At 45.2% G+C, this 19,991-nt stretch overlaps 1 protein-coding gene across 6 annotated transcripts in view; it reads right to left on the reverse strand.

Moving 5' to 3' along the window:
- Positions 1 to 19,991, reverse strand: part of trhr2 (thyrotropin releasing hormone receptor 2) — a 91,661-nt gene that overhangs the window by 62,063 nt on the left and 9,607 nt on the right. For all 6 annotated transcript variants that reach the window (XR_011643435.1, XR_011643436.1, XR_011643434.1 and 3 more), the window contains exons 3-5: positions 19,469 to 19,601; positions 15,978 to 16,129; positions 15,210 to 15,336 (exon numbers count right to left, since the gene is read on the reverse strand). Coding sequence is in view for 2 of the 6 variants with exons in the window: in XM_034085195.2 (XP_033941086.1) it covers positions 15,210 to 15,336; positions 15,978 to 16,129; positions 19,469 to 19,601 (412 nt within the window). In the remaining 4 variants the exon portion in view is untranslated. The remainder of the gene's footprint in view (positions 1 to 15,209; positions 15,337 to 15,977; positions 16,130 to 19,468; positions 19,602 to 19,991) is intronic.

The following is a 19,991-nucleotide window of genomic DNA, read 5'->3' on the forward strand; positions in this document are numbered from 1 at the left end:
GTCCTCCTTCTTCTTCGACTCACACCTCCTTTGCATGGAGGCGAGAGCGGAGCCGAAAATTCCCTCGGGAACGATGGGCATATCCAGCACATCCTCCTTTTCCCGGTCTGGGAGAGTGGTGAGGTTGAGCCATCTCGCTCTTTCCTACACCACCATGATCCCCATTGCCTTGCCCGTGGCCTGGACGGTGCAGCGTTGGACACGGAGACAAATGTCCGTGACCGCTGCCATCTCGTCCAGAGTGGCTGACCCCGGGTTACCCGACAGGTCCTCGCAGAGCTCCGCTTGGTAAGCGGTTAGCAGCGAGGACACATTCAGGGCCCTGGCGGACAACGCTGCAGCTTTGTAGGACTTTTCAGTCATTGTCGACTGAAATCGGTCCGACTTTGCTGGTAGCGTGGGGTTCCTGCTTGGTGACGGGCCCACCTTCGGTAGGAGGTGGGCCGCTACCAGCGGTTCCATGGGCGGTATGCGGAGCAGGCCGAGCTTCTCCATTCCGTCACAGTCTAGGGAGGAGGCACCCTGGATTGGGACCTTGTTGCTGAAGGGCCGGTCTCTCCACGAGACCGACACCTCATCCAACATCTCCGGGAAGACCGGAAGGAGTTGCCTCTTTGTCCGCGCTGCTTGGGGAAAATGTTTCCCCTCGTAGCGGGACCTGGAGGTCTCCTTGGCCATTTCAGGCCACGGGACGTCGAGTCTGGCCGCAGCGCGTTTACACACGGCCTGCAGGTCCATGCTCAGACCGGGCGAAGCTGGTGTGGCCATCGCAGATAATGAGCCCCAGACCGAGACGGAGAGGGGTTCACTCTCTGTGGCGGACGCCCCCGTGTCTTGACTGCCGGCCGGCGGGTCAGTGGACATGGGGGGGTCCTGCTCCGACAGGCTAGCTTGTCGTGCTAACCGTCGGCGGAGGCTCTTTACGGTGAAGCGGACACAATGTCCGCACGAGCCGGGGTTGTCGATAGCGCCTCGGGCGTGTTCCAGCCCGAGGCAGGACGAGCAGACCTGGTGTGTGTCTGCACCCGAGATCTTCAGCCCGCAGCCGCAGAGTCGAGCCACCGAGTCGAGCCACCGAGTCGAGCCACCGAGTCCCTGACTCCTCTGGTGTGAGGGAGAGAGGCGTCCATCTTGTTCGCCTCGTGGCGTGGAGAGGGCCCCCCTCTCGACAGGTAGGATGGGAGAAAAAGATGTTACCACCCTGTCCTTAATCCGGAGAAAAGGACGGTGTGGGTCTTTTATTCCCGGAGAATACTGACTGGTGTGACAGTATGCTCCTTTAATCCTTTCTTCCTCCGTGGAGAAGAGAAAAGAAAAAAATTCCTCGCTACCGTGGTGTCGATAGTGAGGGAGTGAGCAATGTGTTGCTAGCTTAAAAAATCAGACCTACCTTACTTTCCCGAGGAGAGAAGGGCGAGGTCGATTTTAATACTAACTGCGTTAGTACTACCGTCTTCCTGCGAAGCAGAAGGAGTAGCCGGCGAGTGCCCGTCGACCGAAATGGGTATTTGGGTTCAGTCTGTGGACAGTGAAGCTTGCCCGGCTACTGTAGAGATGTGCTCTGAAGCGAGAAGAGGTGTTTGAATGACGCATGCGTTGTGGCGCAAGCTACTTATAGGGGGTGAATTCCCTGACGCTGACGTCAAGATCACCAGCCAATCAGGATTGGCGTAATGAGATTGATGCTTCTGTTTGCTCCGCGATGAGGCGCATCCCATAGTGAGACATCGAACGGAGTGTTATGAATTAGAACTACCACCATACTTTCTTTTCTTTTTTAATCCTGCTGACACTAATTCAGAACTGGACACAGATTTCTGTCAAACGTATTCTGCAACTTCTGGCAAACATAAAATCCCACAATAAAAAAGAAAAGTCTACTCAGTGTTTTAAAAGTCGATTCAAAAGGTCATGGCGGCCCTTCAAGGTGAACCAGGCAGATAACCTGTAGGAACATGACTCTGCCACCAGAAGAGAGGGAGACAGGAAACTGCATTGTTGATTGAACAATAATCAGCTGCTGAAAAACAATCAGACAAGGACTTCATTTGAAGCTTAATGGTGCACCTTGGTAATGCTAACACCTTCTTTTGTCTTCCATGTAATAACATTAGAAGAAAAAAGGCTAGTTGAAAGAACTTATTTTAAGATGTTTGAGTATAATATATATACATACATACAGTATATATAGTTAAATACAAAAATGTACATTCAGAGACATAAACTGTGGTTGCTTTAGTAGCGAACACAGATCTCTGTACAATGGCTTCTTAATTCCCATTCAACTTTTGAAAGAACAAAATGTGAACACAAACTAGCCCTTCCTCGACAGAGACAAACTTTGTTGTAACCCTTCAGAGTGGATAAAGGCTTCCAAAGGCAGATGCTTTTATGAGCACACAGCTTGAGGGAATGTTTTGCAGCAGCACCATGTTTCTGTTTCACAGAGGGCTTTCTCTGTAAAAGGCTCTGTGACTGCTCAGAGAAAAAGAAGCCATTACTGCCACGATTGCCTTCAGGGCCTCCTAACAGTGAGGTGCAGAGAGACCACTGTTCTGAGGCAAAGGATAGTAGGGACATCATCACCATGCTATGAAGACAGAATCGCTGCCTCTATATTCCCAGCCAACCCAGTCTCACGGCATTTCGTGTTATAGTCACGACATCTAATCTATTGATTCGTGTTCACCAACACAATTTTCCCCTTTTTTTCGTGTCACACAGAACGATTTTAAAAGCAATGTATTTCTATTGGTAGTATGTTTCGTGCCTGCAGCACGTCTTTTTGTCCGTTCGGGTCTTGGAAGCTGTGGGGTTCATAAAAACATGTTCTTACTCAATATCAAGCCACGATTATTGTTTTTATTTTAAATCGTATAATGTCTGACTTTTTTTGTCGTCTGTGAGGAAAATAAATGGGGCTCAGAGCCTCAGAATACTGAAATCTGTATTTTTTTTAATCTTTTTTTATTTATTTGTTATTCTTTTCTAAATAACACACTGTTATTTACTCACCAATAACACACAATTATCCTTGTTTTTATTTATTTGTTTGATTCCATAATCTCTGGCTTTTTTGGCGTCCGTCAGGAACTGAATTTCTAAATAAAAATAACCGGAAACAGACATAGCATCATTGCGATACACAGCTGTCAGAATAAGTGAGAAATGTATTTAACTTCTGTTAGACAGCTATCATACTGAATACATATTGACTGTGAATGTATGCAAACATGTATGGCATATGGCTGTCTAACAGAAGTTAAATCCATTTCTCACTTATTCTGTTAATGTACTTAACCCCAAATAAAAGAACCCAATAAAAAGAGTTGTTAAATAATAGTGAAGTCACGTTGTAATAACAATAACTCATCTCTCTCTCGTTTTCTTTTTGAGCTTTGCTAAAAGCCACTGTGTCAAGTGTCCATCTTGGGTTGCCGTCCGGAGTTGTCCAATATGGCGGACCATCTCGCACATGCGCAGTACCGATCGGGCAGGGGGACGGATCGGGTAGTGACAACAGCCACTGAACTGATTACCCAAGATCCTCAGCTATGGTTTAAGCTTGCTGATTGGATGTTTTAGCCGCAATGCATGTAGGGATATGGTGTTCATGCCATATCAAATCCAAAAAACTTTTTTTTTAAAAGAAAATAATATTTTATTCCGAGTGTTTTTGCTTTTCTCTTTGAAAGTCATCACATAACGGCATTGTAATACACAGTTCGGCTGCATTACATATTACAGATCTGCCATAGTTCTTTATGTATAGAGCCCCATCAGGGCCAAGAAGACCTTTGGAAAAACTGGAAGAAATGCAGCCGAAACTGAATACTTGACGTGGATCATAAATATATCAACAATTAAACAACATCTTCAACTTCTCTTCACACAATACGTCTCTCTGCACCTCACTGTTAGGAGGCCCTGAAGGCAATCGTGGCAGTAATGGCTTCTTTTTCTCTGAGCAGTCACAGAGCCTTTTACAGAGAAAGCCCTCTGTGAAACAGAAACATGGTGCTGCTGCAAAACATTCCCTCAAGCTGTGTGCTCATAAAAGCATCTGCCTTTGGAAGCCTTTATCCACTCTGAAGGGTTACAACAAAGTTTGTCTCTGTCGAGGAAGGGCTAGTTTGTGTTCACATTTTGTTCTTTCAAAAGTTGAATGGGAATTAAGAAGCCATTGTACAGAGATCTGTGTTCGCTACTAAAGCAACCAAAGTTTCTGTCTCTGAATGTACATTTTTGTATTTAACTATATATACTGTATGTATGTATATATATTATACTCAAACATCTTAAAATAAGTTCTTTCAACTAGCCTTTTTTCTTCTAATGTTATTACATGGAAGACAAAAGAAGGTGTTAGCATTACCAAGGTGCACCATTAAGCTTCAAATGAAGTCCTTGTCTGATTGTTTTTCAGCAGCTGATTATTGTTCAATCAACAATGCAGTTTCCTGTCTCCCTCTCTTCTGGTGGCAGAGTCATGTTCCTACAGGTTATCTGCCTGGTTCACCTTGAAGGGCCGCCATGACCTTTTGAATCGACTTTTAAAACACTGAGTAGACTTTTCTTTTTTATTGTGGGATTTTATGTTTGCCAGAAGTTGCAGAATACGTTTGACAGAAATCTGTGTCCAGTTCTGAATTAGTGTCAGCAGGATTAAAAAAAAAGAAAGTATGGTGGTCGTTCTCATTCATAACACTCCGTTCGATGTCTCACTATGGGATGCGCCTCATCGCGGAGCAAACAGAAGCATCAATCTCATTACGCCAATCCTGGCTGGTGATCTTGACGTCAGCGTCAGGGAATTCACCCCCTATAAGTAGCTTGCGCCACAACGCATGCGTCATTCAAACACCTCTTCTCGCTTCAGAGCACATCTCTACATTAGCCGGACAAGCTTAACGGTCCACAGACTGAACCCAAATACCCATTTCGGTCGACGGGCGCTCGCCGGCTACTCCTTCTGCTTCGCAGGAAGACGGTAGTACTAACACAGTTAGTATTAAAATCGACCTCGCCCTTCTCTCCTCTGGAAAGTAAGGTAGGTCTGATTTTTTAAGCTAGCAACACATTGCTCACTCCCTCACTATCGACACCACGGTAGCGAGGAATTTTTTTCTTTTCTCTTCTCCACGGAGGAAGAAAGGATTAAAGGAGCATACTGTCACACCAGTCAGTATTCTCCGGGAATAAAAGACCCACACCGTCCTTTTCTCCGGATTAAGGACAGGGTGGTAACATCTTTTTCTCCCATCCTACCTGTCGAGAGGGGGGCCCTCTCCACGCCACGAGGCGAACAAGATGGACGCCCCTCTCCCTCACACCAGAGGAGTCAGGGACTCGGTGGCTCGACTCTGCGGCTGCGGGCTGAAGATCTCGGGTGCAGACACACACCAGGTCTGCTCGTCCTGCCTCGGGCTGGAACACGCCCGAGGCACTATCGACAACCCCGGCTCGTGCAGACATTGTGTCCGCTTCACCGTAAAGAGCCTCCGCCGACGGTTAGCACGACAAGCTAGCCTGTCGGAGCAGGACCCCCCCATGTCCACTGACCCGCCGGCCGGCAGTCAAGACACGGGGGCCTCCGCCACAGAGAGTGAACCCCTCTCCGTCTCGGTCTGGGGCTCATTATCTGCGATGGCCACAGAACCGGAATCCCGCGCCCTGGCAGGCCGGGACCCGGTGACGGCAAGACACGCGGGAACGGGTCCCCACGCTTTACCAAGCTGGGGCTCCCGGTTAGACCTCACCATGGTCTCACCTGCGGAGGATGTCCTCGATCTGGACTACGAGGAGGACGAAGAAGAGGACGCCTTGGCGTTCCTCCTGTAAGAGTCGGATGAACAGGAAGAGGACACCTTCATGTCATCGGCTCAGGCTGCAAAGGCTGCTCTCCCGGGCGATAGCACACCAGCTTCGCCCGGTCTGAGCATGGACCTGCAGGCCGTGTGTAAACGCGCTGCGGCCAGACTCGACGTCCCGTGGCCTGAAATGGCCAAGGAGACCTCCAGGTCACGCTACGAGGGGAAACATTTTCCCCAAGCAGCGCGGACAAAGAGGCAACTCCTTCCGGTCTTCCCGGAGATGTTGGATGAGGTGTCGGTCTCGTGGAGAGACCGGCCCTTCAGCAACAAGGTCCCAATCCAGGGTGCCTCCTCCCTAGACTGTGACGGAATGGAGAAGCTCGGCCTGCTCCGCATACCGCCCATGGAACCGCTGGTAGCGGCCCACCTCCTACCGAAGGTGGGCCCGTCACCAAGCAGGAACCCCACGCTACCAGCAAAGTCGGACCGATTTCAGTCGACAATGAATGGGAGCGGTCAGCTGTGGCTGACCTTACCAGTTTTATGACCGGTCAACTCTCGGTCATAGGAGCCATAGAGTCAGATAAAGTGATTCAGTGCCCCCCCAGGTGTTCACAGATGCTTTCCCCAATATGGGGGTTGACTTTGAGTGAAGCTAATTAAAGGTCTGCCAAGATGAGAAGAGATTCAGATTTGACATGGCAACCCACCCGTGCAGTCAGAACCTTTGACTGTGTGACTTGTGATGTGAATTTCTCCGGCCGATGCTTGTAATAAACTACCAGTGTTTGACATCAGAACTCCTGCTCGTCCTGTGTCTCCTTCATGAGTCGGTGACTCCCAAAGCATTGCTACACAGAAGTTTCCTCCACACTCTTATGTACGTAGATAGAATAATACATGTGCAGAATATGACAGTTTAATGGTGGAGGTATACACACATATTGATAGATGTCTTGTAATGCACTGTTGAGGAACCTGTGACCCAAGTTTTTCATTAATTGCATAACTACACCATAGTTGTGTATATGATATGTCAATAAACCTTTGAAAATCTTGAAATCTTGAAAGGGATGTGCAAAATAGCCATTATACAGTCTTTAATTAACTATTAGTAGAGAACAGGGACGTGCACAAACATTTGGAGGGGCTATTGCTCTAAACTGGAAAAAGGGCATCCCCCCGAAAAAAATAAGACCAAAACGATTATTACATTACATTAACTAATTTGAACAGTAATTCACATCATCATCTCATAACAAAATAAGCTAAGGTGACTACTTGCATTCGGTGACTTGATTTTTAAAACGAAAACCAGGGCCATTTTTTGTTTTGCGGTCCATATCTCAGTAAAATATCTAATGTTAGTAACTAAAGAAAAAATGGGGACAATTCAATGTAGTTTGACCATTATAACTGCTGTGCAGACATACTGATAAAATAGGGCTTCTACAATTACCTTAAATAAACTCACTAATTAATTAAACCAGTTCAATACACATTATTCTTATTCTTATCATTCTTTATGAGCGCAGTAACGGTAAGGTATCTAATTACTTATTTATTTAGTATTCCATAACTTAATAACAGAGATGGTCAAACTAAAGTAGAGACATGGCAGAAATCCTACAATGAAGCGGGGCAGTGAAGTGTTCTCCTGTGAGAGGTTGATCAAGAGAAGAGAGCGAGCGGCCCGTTGAGGGAGTTTACCATGGATGTTTAATAGGAGTTTATGGAGCAGATGAAAAGACACAGAAAGACAGAAGCACAATAACAAGTATATGTAGGTGTTTTTTTGTAAATAACCGACGGTGTCAAGAGGAAGTAAAGTCCCGCCATGAGAAAACTCAAAATCCATTTTCACTGGAGGTGGTCTTAACGCACCGGCAACAATATAGTATGATAAATATGATATTGTTATGACATTAGAGTCATGCAGAGTGAGATCGCTACTGTTGTGTTCTGATATACTCCTGCCAATAGGGGGCGCTGTGTAACCAGAGTAACCTACAATGTGGAGAGAAGAAGTGTATGCCCGGGAGTTGATGCTGTGGCGAAAAGAAAAGCATGAACAACAGTAAAGAGCTTAGTACCCGTATCCTCTGTCCCTTGCTTCATTAATGTCTGTTTACTAATACACAACAAATTGGCGACGAGGATGGCCGTGGCTTCTACTCCTTTACCTCCCACCTTTCTTCAGTGTCCGGGAGAACCTACTATGCCATTTGGAACATGGCTAAAAATGTTCGAAAACTACCTGCAAGTGATCGACGTGGAAGGAGCCAAGTGGCCGGATACCCGTATACGTGCTACGCTGCTACACAGCGTCGGAACCGAAGCACAGAGGATTTTCTACACATTGACTGAAACGGGAACTACATACAACCATGCCGTGAGTGCACTAAGTGCGCATTTCGTGCCGAAGGTAAACGTAATTGCGGAGAGACACAAGTTCCGCCAACGAGCCCAGAGACATGATGAAACAATTGCACAGTACGTCTCTGGGCTACGTGAAATGATCGTTTTGTGTGAATTTGGAAATGCAGAACAGGATATGCTGTGTGATCAGATTGTGGAAAAAGCCTACAGTGGACGCATACGTGAACGCTTGCTGCTCGAAGACAAACTGACACTGGATAAAGCCATTCAGATTGCAAATCAGGTGGAAACGGCGGTGCGCAACGTGGCCGAGTTTTCCAACAGTGAAGTGCCTGTGAGAGAGATCACGGCGCCAAAATGGGAACAAAAACTTCCCGCTGCAAGTAAACAAAGGAAAGGTGAGAGAAAGTCTGAGCAAGCACGAAGATGTTACAGATGTAATTCAGATAAACATATGGCCAATTCCACACAATGCCCTGCTACAAACAAAATATGCAAATCCTGTGGAAAAACTGGGCATTTTGCCAAAGTGTGTCGTTCAGAACAAAAACGTGAAGTGAGGGAGGTCGTTATTCCAGAACTGACTGTTTTATTGCTGAATAATACTGCCCCAAAAGAGAAGAAATTAATGTGCACTGGAGATTTGGGACTTTCTCCTGCTAACCAGTGATTTGAGATGATAGTAGATACTGGTTCTTCAGTGTCACTGCTGCCTGCTCATGTGTACGAGACCTACTTCAGTCACATACCACTGAAACCTACAAAGGTTCCTCTAGTCCAGGGGTGGGGAACCTCCGGCCTCCGGGCCGTATACGGCCCGCGAGACAATTTGGTGCGGCCCTCGAGGTAATTTATAAACACACGCAAAAAAGAAAAAAATGTAAGAAATCAAGACCGCAAAAAAAATAAACAAGCGAGTGTCTGTTTTTCCTGGCCAAGGTCAGGGTCCTTGAACACAACACGAGCCTAACGTGTCATCACGTGTTACATGTCTCGCCTGACAGCAGGGGTGCAGTTCTGACGGAGAGCACCAGAACGCCGCTCCGCTCCGGCACTTCAGAAATTGCAGTACCCATAAGGAGCCGTACACATGCTGCAGTTTCTGCGTGTCTGTGTCTCTAGTGGCGCGTTTCCACTGCAGCGGGTAGCTCGCTTTAAGCGTGCCGAGCCGTGCGGGCCCCGTTTTTGGTTGCGTTTCCACTTGGCCTAGTTTTGGCCCGGGGCTACTTTTTCACCTTTTTTCTGGCCCGACTAAATCGTGGTTCTAGGGCCAGGAACAACCAGTCTGAGTCGGGCTGAGTATGCTAATCTAGAGAGAGGATCGCTGGCAAGGGGGCTACAACTACAACAAGATGAACATATTTGACCGTGATTTAATTGTAATACACGTTTCAAAATGATGCCGAAGTAACAACATACTGATACCGGTTAGTAAAAACCATGAATTAATGCTTTGACAAGTCTGCAGACAGACGGCAGGCGAAAAACCCTTTTAAAATGCGTGTTTTCTAAATGTAGCTTGGCTAAGCTAACGTTGTATATGCTCCGACCGTCCACACTCACAGCAACGGCCTATACAGACATAAATAAAGCAGCGACTGTATTCACCATGACACAGGCAGTCTGTGGTTTGTACTTGTTTAACTTTTGTCTAGTTTCTGAACAGATATGAAGAGCTGTGAGCTCTGAGTGCTAAGAGCTAACGGCTGTGTTGTTTTTTGGGGCGCTCATTGAAGATGACGTCACGGCTCCGCCTACACTGTGTTACTATAGTTACTGCCCCAGTTCCTAAACTGTAATGGAAACGCAGCATTAAAGTGAGCCGGGCATAATAAGGCCTAACCAAACCGAGCGAGGCCGAGCGAGGGCTGCAGTGGAAACGCGCCATAGCTGAAAGCCCGGTGGCGATCTGTTCATCTGTCACACTATCATACAGGCAATAGCTTTGTTGTTATTAGCATCTGGTTAGCTAGCTATGCTAACGAATATAAGACGCTTTTTCTACAATACCAGTGAGGTAAAGGCACATCTTTATATGATCATTATAGTTATACAAAAAATAAGAGAATAAAGTAAACAGGTATAAAATACTAATGACAGTAAAAAAAAGTTGTTATTAATAAAGAAGAATACAGTTTGAAAGGGGAGTGATTTGTAAAATATCCATAAAGAAAAATAAATCTGCTTCCAGTTCTGTTTCATCTGGTGTTGAGAGATGTTTCCATAGATCTCCTCATGTTGCTCTCAAAGCACCAGATTGATGCTTTCAACTTCAACATTTAGAGGAGGTTAGCCCCCCCCCCACTTAAATCATGTTCAAATGGATAGGAAACTAAATACATGTGCACACATCTTGTGTCCATATCTTTCTGTGTTGGTGGTCACGCCACACCGTGCACGTGCATGCATACGCGAGTCATGGTGAGACATCTGGATTCAGAGGTTGCTCTTTCTTTGCACAGAATGAAATGAGTGGGCTGTGATTTTAGTTTTTTTAAGCAGAGGTCAATAACTTGTACGGCCCTCTGAGGATATTGTAAACATTGATATGGCCCTTGAGAGGAAAAAGGTTCCCCACCCCTGCTCTAGTCACATACTCAAGACAGAGAATCCCAGTACTAGGGAAACTGCATTTACGTGCATTCCATGACGGAAATACTGCCTCAGCTACCCTTTTCATTGTGAAGTCAGGTTCAATACTGCTGGGCCTGGACCTGTTTGAGGCACTGGAAATGGTCATCATGAGAAACAGAGTGGTACTGAAGTCAGAGCAGACAGTCAGAGAGATAACAACCCCACCTGCAACTCCTACTACACCGACACCTACTGCATCTGCACCTGTTAATACAGCTTTACCTATGGGCTGTGCTAGGAACGTTGTACACAAAGTCAAAGTGAAAGATGATGTGAAGCCTGTGCAGCAGAAATTGAGAAGGCTTCCGTTCTCAGTCAGAGATGCTGTTTCTGCAGAGTTAAAGCGCCTTCTTCATGCTGACATCATTGAAAAAATAGATGCCTCTCCCTGGGTATCACCGATCGTTGTGATTCAACGAAAGAACTCGTCTAAAATAAGGATGTGTACAGACCTCAGGGAGCCTAACAAGGCCGTCATAATGGATTGCTACCCCATTCCACACATGGAGGAGCTCTTCTCAGAACTCAGAGTCTAAGTCTCAACACAGATAAATGCACATTCTACCAGGACAAACTAACGTATCTAGGACACAGCATAAGCAAGGAAGGTCTGCTGCCAAACGATGACCACATTGCAGCTATTCGGGATGCTCCATCACCCAGTGATCCAGTGACTCTCAGGTCTTTTCTTGGCCTAACATCGTGGTACTCCAAGTTCATACAGAACTATGCAACTGTGGTGGAACCAATGAGAGATGTGCTACGCAGAGCTACATGCACATGGACTGATGAGGCACAGAGTAGTTTTCAGCAGGTTAAACTACTCATCACAGACAGTTCATCACTGCCCACCATCGTGTCTACAGATGCCTCAGACTATGGCATAGGTGGGGTGCTGACACAGATACATCCTGACAACACTGAAAGAACAGTGGCATGTGCTTCCCGCTCTCTTAGTGCTGCAGAGAGAAAGTACTCTGTGGTAGAAAAAGAAGCTTTGGCCTGTGTGTGGGCTGCAGAGCGTTGGAGAACCTACTTGTGGGGAACAAAGTTCACCCTAAGGACTGATCACCAAGCTTTGACCACACTCTTGGCTACAAAAGGCATGGGAAGAGCTGGAATGAGAGTAGCACGCTGGTCTGCCAGGCTACTCTGCTTCAACTATGATATTGTCTACAGACCCGGTGCTCAGAACCATGCAGCAGATTGCCTTTCCCGCCTGCCACTGCCACACGGACAGGACTGCACCTCAGACGCTTGCTGCTGTCTCTGCCCTGCTGACTGCTGTTCCCTCGTCTGACTTCACAGATGCCTGCACTTCCTGTCCAGAGTTACGTCAGCTACGCAACTACATGACAGACGGGTGGCCAGCTTCATCCAAAGGCCTCCCTGCTAACATGTTGCCGTACTACCAGGTGAGAAATGAACTTTCTGTACATGAACAACTCATTCTGAGAGGGAGTCACAGGTTAGTTGTTCCAGTAAAGCTACACTCACACATGGAGTCCTTAGCACACGAGAGCCACCAAGGCATTGTACGCACAAAACAGAGACTCAGAGACTTGTATTGGTGGCCTAAAATGGATGCACTGGTACAATCGGTTATCGCCGCCTGTGTGTCCTGCCAGATGAATGATAAGACAGCTAAAACTAACCCTGCACCTATGACACCAGTCCCGCTGCCTCAGGGGCCATGGCAAAAGCTTGCACTCGACATCGTGGGCCCATTTGAGACTGGTCCGGTGGACTGTAAGTTTGCTATTACTATGACTGACTACTATTCAAAATGGCCAGAAGTGTGTTTTGCCCCAAGATGCACGACTGCAACAGTGTTCAGCCAAAAAGGGAACCCCGTCTCTGTGGTGACAGATAACGCTCCACAATTCACATCCTCAGAACTCGCCTTTTTCCTAGAAGAAAGAGACATCCAACACATCAGGACTACAATCTACCATCAAGAAGGAAATGGAGCTGTGGAGAGGCTAAATAGAGTGCGAAGGAAAGCATTCTCACTGCACAGAGAGAGAACGCTCCGTGGAAAGCTCCCGTTGCTGAGTTTCTTCAGGTCTACAGAGCTACACCTCACGCCACTACAGGGACATCTCCTTTCCAGCTCATGTATGGAAGAAAAATGCGAACCAAACTCTCAATCCTGCCACAGCTTACTGATACTCAGGATCAGGAACTGAGAGACAGAGTGGAAAAGAAACAGTGGCACATGAAAACAGATTCCCAAAATACATCCGGGAAGCCTGGTGCGTGTGAGAACCCCGCTGCATGTCAAAAAGGGAAAGCCAAAGTTCAGTGAGCCTCTGAAAGTGACCCAGCAAAAAGGACCTTACACGCTTGATAATGGAAAAACCTGGGATGCTTCACACCTGTCCGTGCTTCCAGAAACATTCACTCCTCCATCAGGAGAAGTGAGGCCTGTTGAGCCAGCTACAGTGCATGGTGCTCAGAGCAGGAACCAGCGAATCAGAAAGCAGCCTGCTTGGATTGAGGACTATGTCACTTAAACTGTGGTTGAATTAATGTTTGAAAATGTTCTGCATATTGTGATATGTGAAGTTATTATTATTACAGATGGTTACTACAGAAGTGTCTGTTTTAAAATGCTAATGTTATGTGTACTGTTCAAGTGAAGAAGTAACTATTTTAAGAAGGGGGGAAATGTTGTGTTCTGATATACTCCTGCTAATAGGGGGCGCCGTGTAACCAGAGTAACCTACAATGTGGAGAGAAGAAGGGTATGCCCGCGAGTTGATGCATGAAGAACAGTAAAGAGCTTAGTACCCATATCCTCTGTCCCGTGCTTCATTAATGTCTTTCTACTAATACACAACACAGTGTTGGTTTTTTTAAGAACTCATGGTAAAAATAGAACTGCTCATTTGTCCAAGCAAATTTGAGAGACGGCTGAGTTGACCGCAGTCGGGCACTGCCATGTAAGAAGGAGAAGAAGACGTAGTAGAAGAAAAATGAAGCTGGTGTGTTTTATTATACATCCATGGTTTTTCCCGCAGCGAGACACTACAGTACTAATTGTGGCTTATCATGTTGATTCGACCACAACAGAAAAAAGAAAAAAAACCTCTCTCTCCAGAGGGGCAGGTCAGCCAAAAAGGTGAAACGGGCCGTTACATTAGCCCTTACCTGTGCACGTCTCTGGTAGAGAATAACGAGTAATGAATATACTTTATTACTCGTTTCCATTCATGTCAATTCCAGATACATGTTTAGTCTTCTCAAGCACCAACTATCAAATATCTCTCCTGATTGTTGGCACTTGACAATCACCTTACCTGAATTTTACTCAGGTGTAACTAAAGTCTGATTTAAGGGTTGTTTATATTTCACATCATTGATCAGAATCTGCAAAGTAACTCAAATAAATGCAGTGGAGTAAAAATACCAGGTTAACCTCTGAATTGTAGTGGAGTAGAATTACAAAGTAGCAATGAGCTGTCATGTGGGTATATATTAATGCTGCGCATTATGGACACAAGCGATTTTCACCCATTTATTAATTATATGTTTTACATTTGATAACACCAATGTGTTTAATACTGGCAACTTCTAATTGTGGGAAAAACGAAAACGTTCAGTAGAGACGTCCCATAGAACATTTTGTGAAACACAATAGTGTAGTGTGTAGTTCTGGGGGGGCGTTCGATTCCAGTTTTGGATAGTCTGGCGTGGTTTCGTTCCATTTCAAACAGCTGTTTGACGCTCGGCGTAACCTTGGCGCACTGCCACTCCAACATCCAATCCCAGAGCTTGACGATTAGTCACGGGGACTGTAGTCCTAAACGATAGCTGGGGATTATGGGTAGTGTAGTGTCTTCGGCCATCCTAAACTCAGAAATGTTTTTCGGATTTTATATGGAATTAACACCATATCCCTACATGCATTGCGGCTACAACATCCAATCAGCGAGCTTAAACCATAGCTGAAGATCTTGGGTAGTCAGTTCAGTGGCTGTGTATTGCAATGATGCTCGAAATGTCCCTTATAGGCCTACGTCTGTTTCCGGTTATTTTTATTTTTGAAATTCAGTTCTTGACGGACGCCAAAAAAAGGGGGAAATCGTGTTGGTGAACACGAATGAATAGATTAAATGTCGTGACTATAACACAAAATGCCGTGGGACTGGGTTGTCCCAGCAGATCACACACACAGCCAAAGACGTGACCGGGGCCAAATGTGACTTCAAATGTGACAAATGTGACGTCTTTGAGTTGTGAAAAGCGCTATATAAATAAAATGCATTATTATTATTATTATTATTAAAGCTATCGCACAGCAATCACTTGGTATATAACACAAGATGTAAGCAAGAAATGACAGTGCAGAAGGGGTTGAATGTGGGATGGGGCAGATACCTGTTTCCTGGAGGAGAGGGCGCTCTTTGGCCAGCTCTGGCGACCCGCCTTCCTCCCAGCTTCAGAGGTGTCCCGGCAGTTGCGGCGCAGGCTGGTGGCGCTGTTGTCAGGGTGGGTGGACAGCGGGCTGGGGGGACACAAGCAGCATGTTACATCTGGTCTGCTTCTATGTGCTGTAGGGTTTATGTGTGGGTCTTGAAATCCTGTAAAAAAAAAAAAGGAGAAGCTGATTTGAAACAAAAACTACTTTAGATATTGTTTTATATACTCTTTACCCAATTGTGAACAGATTATCTCTGCCTTCTGAATCCAGTAGAAGGTGAAGCAGGTGTCTTCTAACCCATATTAGTGCTAACTGCTAACATTTGAAATGGGGGCTGGTATGGGTGAACCTCTGAAACCACTGGAGCCCATGTTTTCCATAATGGAGCTGGAAAGATTATTGCATTGTGACTCTGCCTGCACTGAAACAACTGAAACAGTGACTTTAACTAAATGTCAACACATTTCACATAACTCTATTAGGTTAGTTGTGTTCATGTTTAACTCCAAGGCCAGGCTGAGAGAAAACAAACGCAAAACAACGAATGACATCATCAGGGTTATTCTCGCAGACAAGGCTCCTCAAGATCCACAGAAGATTGTCTTCCACTCTTTCACAGGCCGGGCATTACTTCTCACGATGAATAAACTGATACTTTACATGTTTAAAATTGGTGGAGGGTCTGAATGAATGAACGAACATGTATGATATGGTGTGAACAGTACCTGAGGTAGAGGATCCGTGCTATCAAGCCATACAGCACGATGGCGAGGAGCAGAGGTATGATGTAGAAAATGGCGAAGTCAATGAGGTATATGGGCAGGTAGAGCTCCCGTTTGACTTTGTAGCCGCACTGCACATGTCCGTCCTGGTTCACCTGATGTCACACATGGTAGAGACGCTGAGTTAAAACAGGCGTCCAGGTCATACACATCTTACACATCTCAACACAATGACACTACTCTCAGAAATTCTACAGAAGTCTTACAAAAGTTTGACAGTTGAACCGCAATATGAACAATTGTTTATCAGAAAAAAATGTGTTCATGACTCATGTAAGGACTTACTTTGCAGTCCCTGTGGAGGCAACCCAGTCTCACGGCATTTCGTGTTCACCAACACGATTTTTAATCTATTGATTCGTGTTCACCATCACGATTTGCCCCTTTTTTTCGTGTTGCACAGCACGATTTTAAAAGCAATGTATTTCTACTGGTAACGTGTTTCGTGCCTGCAGGCTGCAGCACGTCTTTTTCTCCGGTCGGGTCGTGGAAGACCGGAAGCTGTGTGGTTCATAAAAACATGTTCTTACTCAATATCAAGCCACAATTATTGCTTTTATTTTAAATCGTATAGTTTCGGACTTTTGTTGCCGTCTGTGAGGAAAATAAATGGGGCTCAGAGCCTCAGGATACTGAAATCTGTATTTTTTAAATCTTTTTTTCCTTCTAATTTGTTATTATTTTCAAAATAACACACTGTTATTTACTCACCAATAACACTCACCAATAACACTCAACACTCAATTCACCCATACCAGCCCCCATTTCAAATGTTAGCAGTTAGCACTAATATGGGTTAGAAGACACCTGCTTCACCTTCTACTGGATTCAGAAGGCAGAGATAATCTGTTCACAATTGGGTAAAGAGTATATAAAACAATATCTAAAGTAGTTTTTGTTTCAAATCAGCTTCTCCTTTTTTTGTTACAGTCCTGCAGGCAGTAGAAATACATTGCTTTTAAAATCGTGCTGTGCAACACCAAAAAAGGGACAAATCGTGATGGTGAACACGAATCAATAGATTAAAAATCGTGTTGGTGAACACGAAATGCCGTGAGACTGGGTTGGTGGAGGACATCATTTACCTATATAGCCTCCCATAGAAATGTATCAATATTAAAGTATTACAATAAATACACATAGACTTCCGGTATGGGGTGTGGTGAATAGACGCGTGCTCGGTTGGCTCTAACTTTCCCACTCTTATTTACCTTTTAAACCTTGTCTTTTTTCAATATAATTAGTTTGCAATGGCTTTATAAGCCAGTGTTAACTGCAAAGACCTCCGGCAATGTCGAAAGCAAAGGGAAAACAAGCTGAAAAGGGCAAAGGGTCTCCGTCAGCGTAGACTCCTAGCATAACTCCAGCTCCGACTCCGAGCATTACTACAGCTTCGACTCCTAGCATAACTTTGGCTGACATTAGCTTGCTACTGGATGGACATAGAGCAGCTCTCACGGCTGATTTCGGGCAGCGTATACATTCTCTGGAAGCTAATGAAGTCGACAAACGTCACCAGCAACTTGAGAACCCATGCTCCGCTCTGAAGGGGGACAACGAGACACTCAAAACTAAGGTAGCAGATTTGTAGGGACGCAGCAGACCTGAATCTATCGAAGGTCCCCGTCCGTCTGCCTTCTTCTCTCAACTCCTCGTTGATACCCTCGGCACGGAGATTCTTGCTTCACCCCCCGAGCTTGAACGAGCTCACCGGAGCCTCGCGCCCAAGCCTGCCCCAGGAGGGAGACCGAGACCTGTAATCCTGCGCTTCCACCGCTTCCAAATTAAGGACCTAGTGATCTGTGAGGCCCGCAGGCAGGGTGAGCTGAACTACAAAGGCCATAAGATCTGCTTGTATGATGACTACAGCCCCGACGTGTTAAAGCAGTTGATGGAACATTTGCATCTTTTGATCAGCTGGCCCGTAAATTCAATCTACCTAAATCCCACTTCTTCAGATATTTACAAGTCCAAGATTTTATTCGTAATCGTTTTCCAAGTTTCCCTGCTATTCCTCCTTCTACCTGGGTTGACACTATCTTAAGTATTAACCCTAACCTCAAGGATACCATTTCAAAGATATAAATACTCTTTTCACATGCCACCCTCTGCCCTCTGATAACTTTCGAACTAATTGGTCAGAGGACCTCAATATAGAGATAGGGACTGAGGTTTGGCAGTCTATTTTGAAACGTGTCCACACATCATCCATTTGTGCCCGCCACGGGGTTTTACAATGTGTGTGAGTGCACTGGTCCAAAAGTAAACTAGCTCGCATCTATCCTGGTACTGATCCTAACTGTGATAAATGTCACCTAGGACCAGCTAATCTCGCCCACATGTTTTGGACTTGCCCCACCCTATCTCAGTTTTGGAATTCTGTCTTTGACTCACGCTCAGCTATCACGTCTGTTACCATCCATCCCTCACCCTTAATTGGCCTGTTTGGTGTGTTACCCGTTGACCATTTACTGCCATCTTATTTCGCTGAACTTGTAGCTTTCTTCACATTGCTGGCTAGGCGCGTTATTTTGATGCATTGGAAGGGCCCTCGTCCCCCCTCTCATACAGATTGGATAAAGGATGCCCTATACTTTGTGAAATTGGAAAAAATTAAACACTGTATTAGGGGCTCAGACTTAAAGTTTACAAAAATATGGCTACCATTCTTAGAATATGTTAAGTCCCTCCAGTTGGAGTCTGTCCCCATTGGCTGAGTCGCCCCCCTGGACCGCAACAGCTCACAGGAATGCTCACAAAATGTCTCGCAGGTTTTTATTTATTTATTTTTATTTATTTTTATATATATATATATAAAAATATTTTTTTTACTTATTATTATTATTTTTATTTTGTATTTCATTATTACATTATTGTCTAATTGTAACTGATGTATTGTGTCTTGGGGTTGTTTTGTTAGAAATCGCAGGGGTAATGCATTGTATTGCTGCTGTCTTTGTGTATTGAAAATCGCAAAAATAAATCATATATAAAAAATAAATAAATACACATAAATGTACATTTGCACCTTACACATTATGTATGTTTACACTAAGATTTTTTTTTTTATCAAATGCCTAGTTTTCGAATAGTTGTTGATCAATCTGCTGCAGGTTAACCTCTCATTCATTATCTGTAGCTGCTCTTTAGAGGGTTGGGGGGGCTGACATTGGGCGAGACACGGGTTACACCCAGGTTGACAGATGAGACAGACAACCATTCAAGAGCACATTCAAACAAAATGAAGAATCAACATTTCTCTAACCTGCATGTCTTTGGACTGTGAGAGGAATTTGGCCCCCCCGGAGAAGTCCCCATGCTAACACCAGGAGAACATGCAGACTATACATGCCCAGCCAGCCAGTGGGCTCAAACCTAAAACCCTCTTGCACACAAAAAGGAATGCAAAATGCAGTATATACATTTATTTATACCTGAATGTCCACCAGGAAAAACCACAGCATGCAGTAGACGCAGGTGAAGAACCACAGGCCTGCGATGATCCGCTTGGCCCGGGACACTGTGCACACGGTCTGAGCCTTCATGGGATGGCAGATAGCTTTGTACCTGCATGCAAAAAAAATGGAAGGTTCAAACACAACCATGGCTGTTAATATGTTAACCCTGAACATCTGTTGGTAGTAGATAACACTGTGTTTACTGGTTTTAAGTTGTCTACATTACATTACAGTACATATCATTTAGGTTATATCAAAAGCTTCTTACAATTAGTGCAGATATATTCACTTCAAGCAAGATCATACCATAGTAAGTGCTGGTGAATCAGTTACAAGGGCTAAATTAACTCTAAACTTTTTTTGTATCTAAAAACGTGCAGCAGAGCAGTGAGCAGCGCCTCCTCTCTTGCTCAAAGTTATAATAGCTTCTTGGTGTATAGGCCTGAGGCTGTGTGTGAGAGTTTTCCTGGGTGTTCAATCATTCATCCAAGCAGTTGGC

This window comes from Pseudochaenichthys georgianus, chromosome 6 (genome assembly GCF_902827115.2).
Source record: "Pseudochaenichthys georgianus chromosome 6, fPseGeo1.2, whole genome shotgun sequence".
Lineage (NCBI taxonomy): Eukaryota > Metazoa > Chordata > Actinopteri > Perciformes > Channichthyidae > Pseudochaenichthys > Pseudochaenichthys georgianus.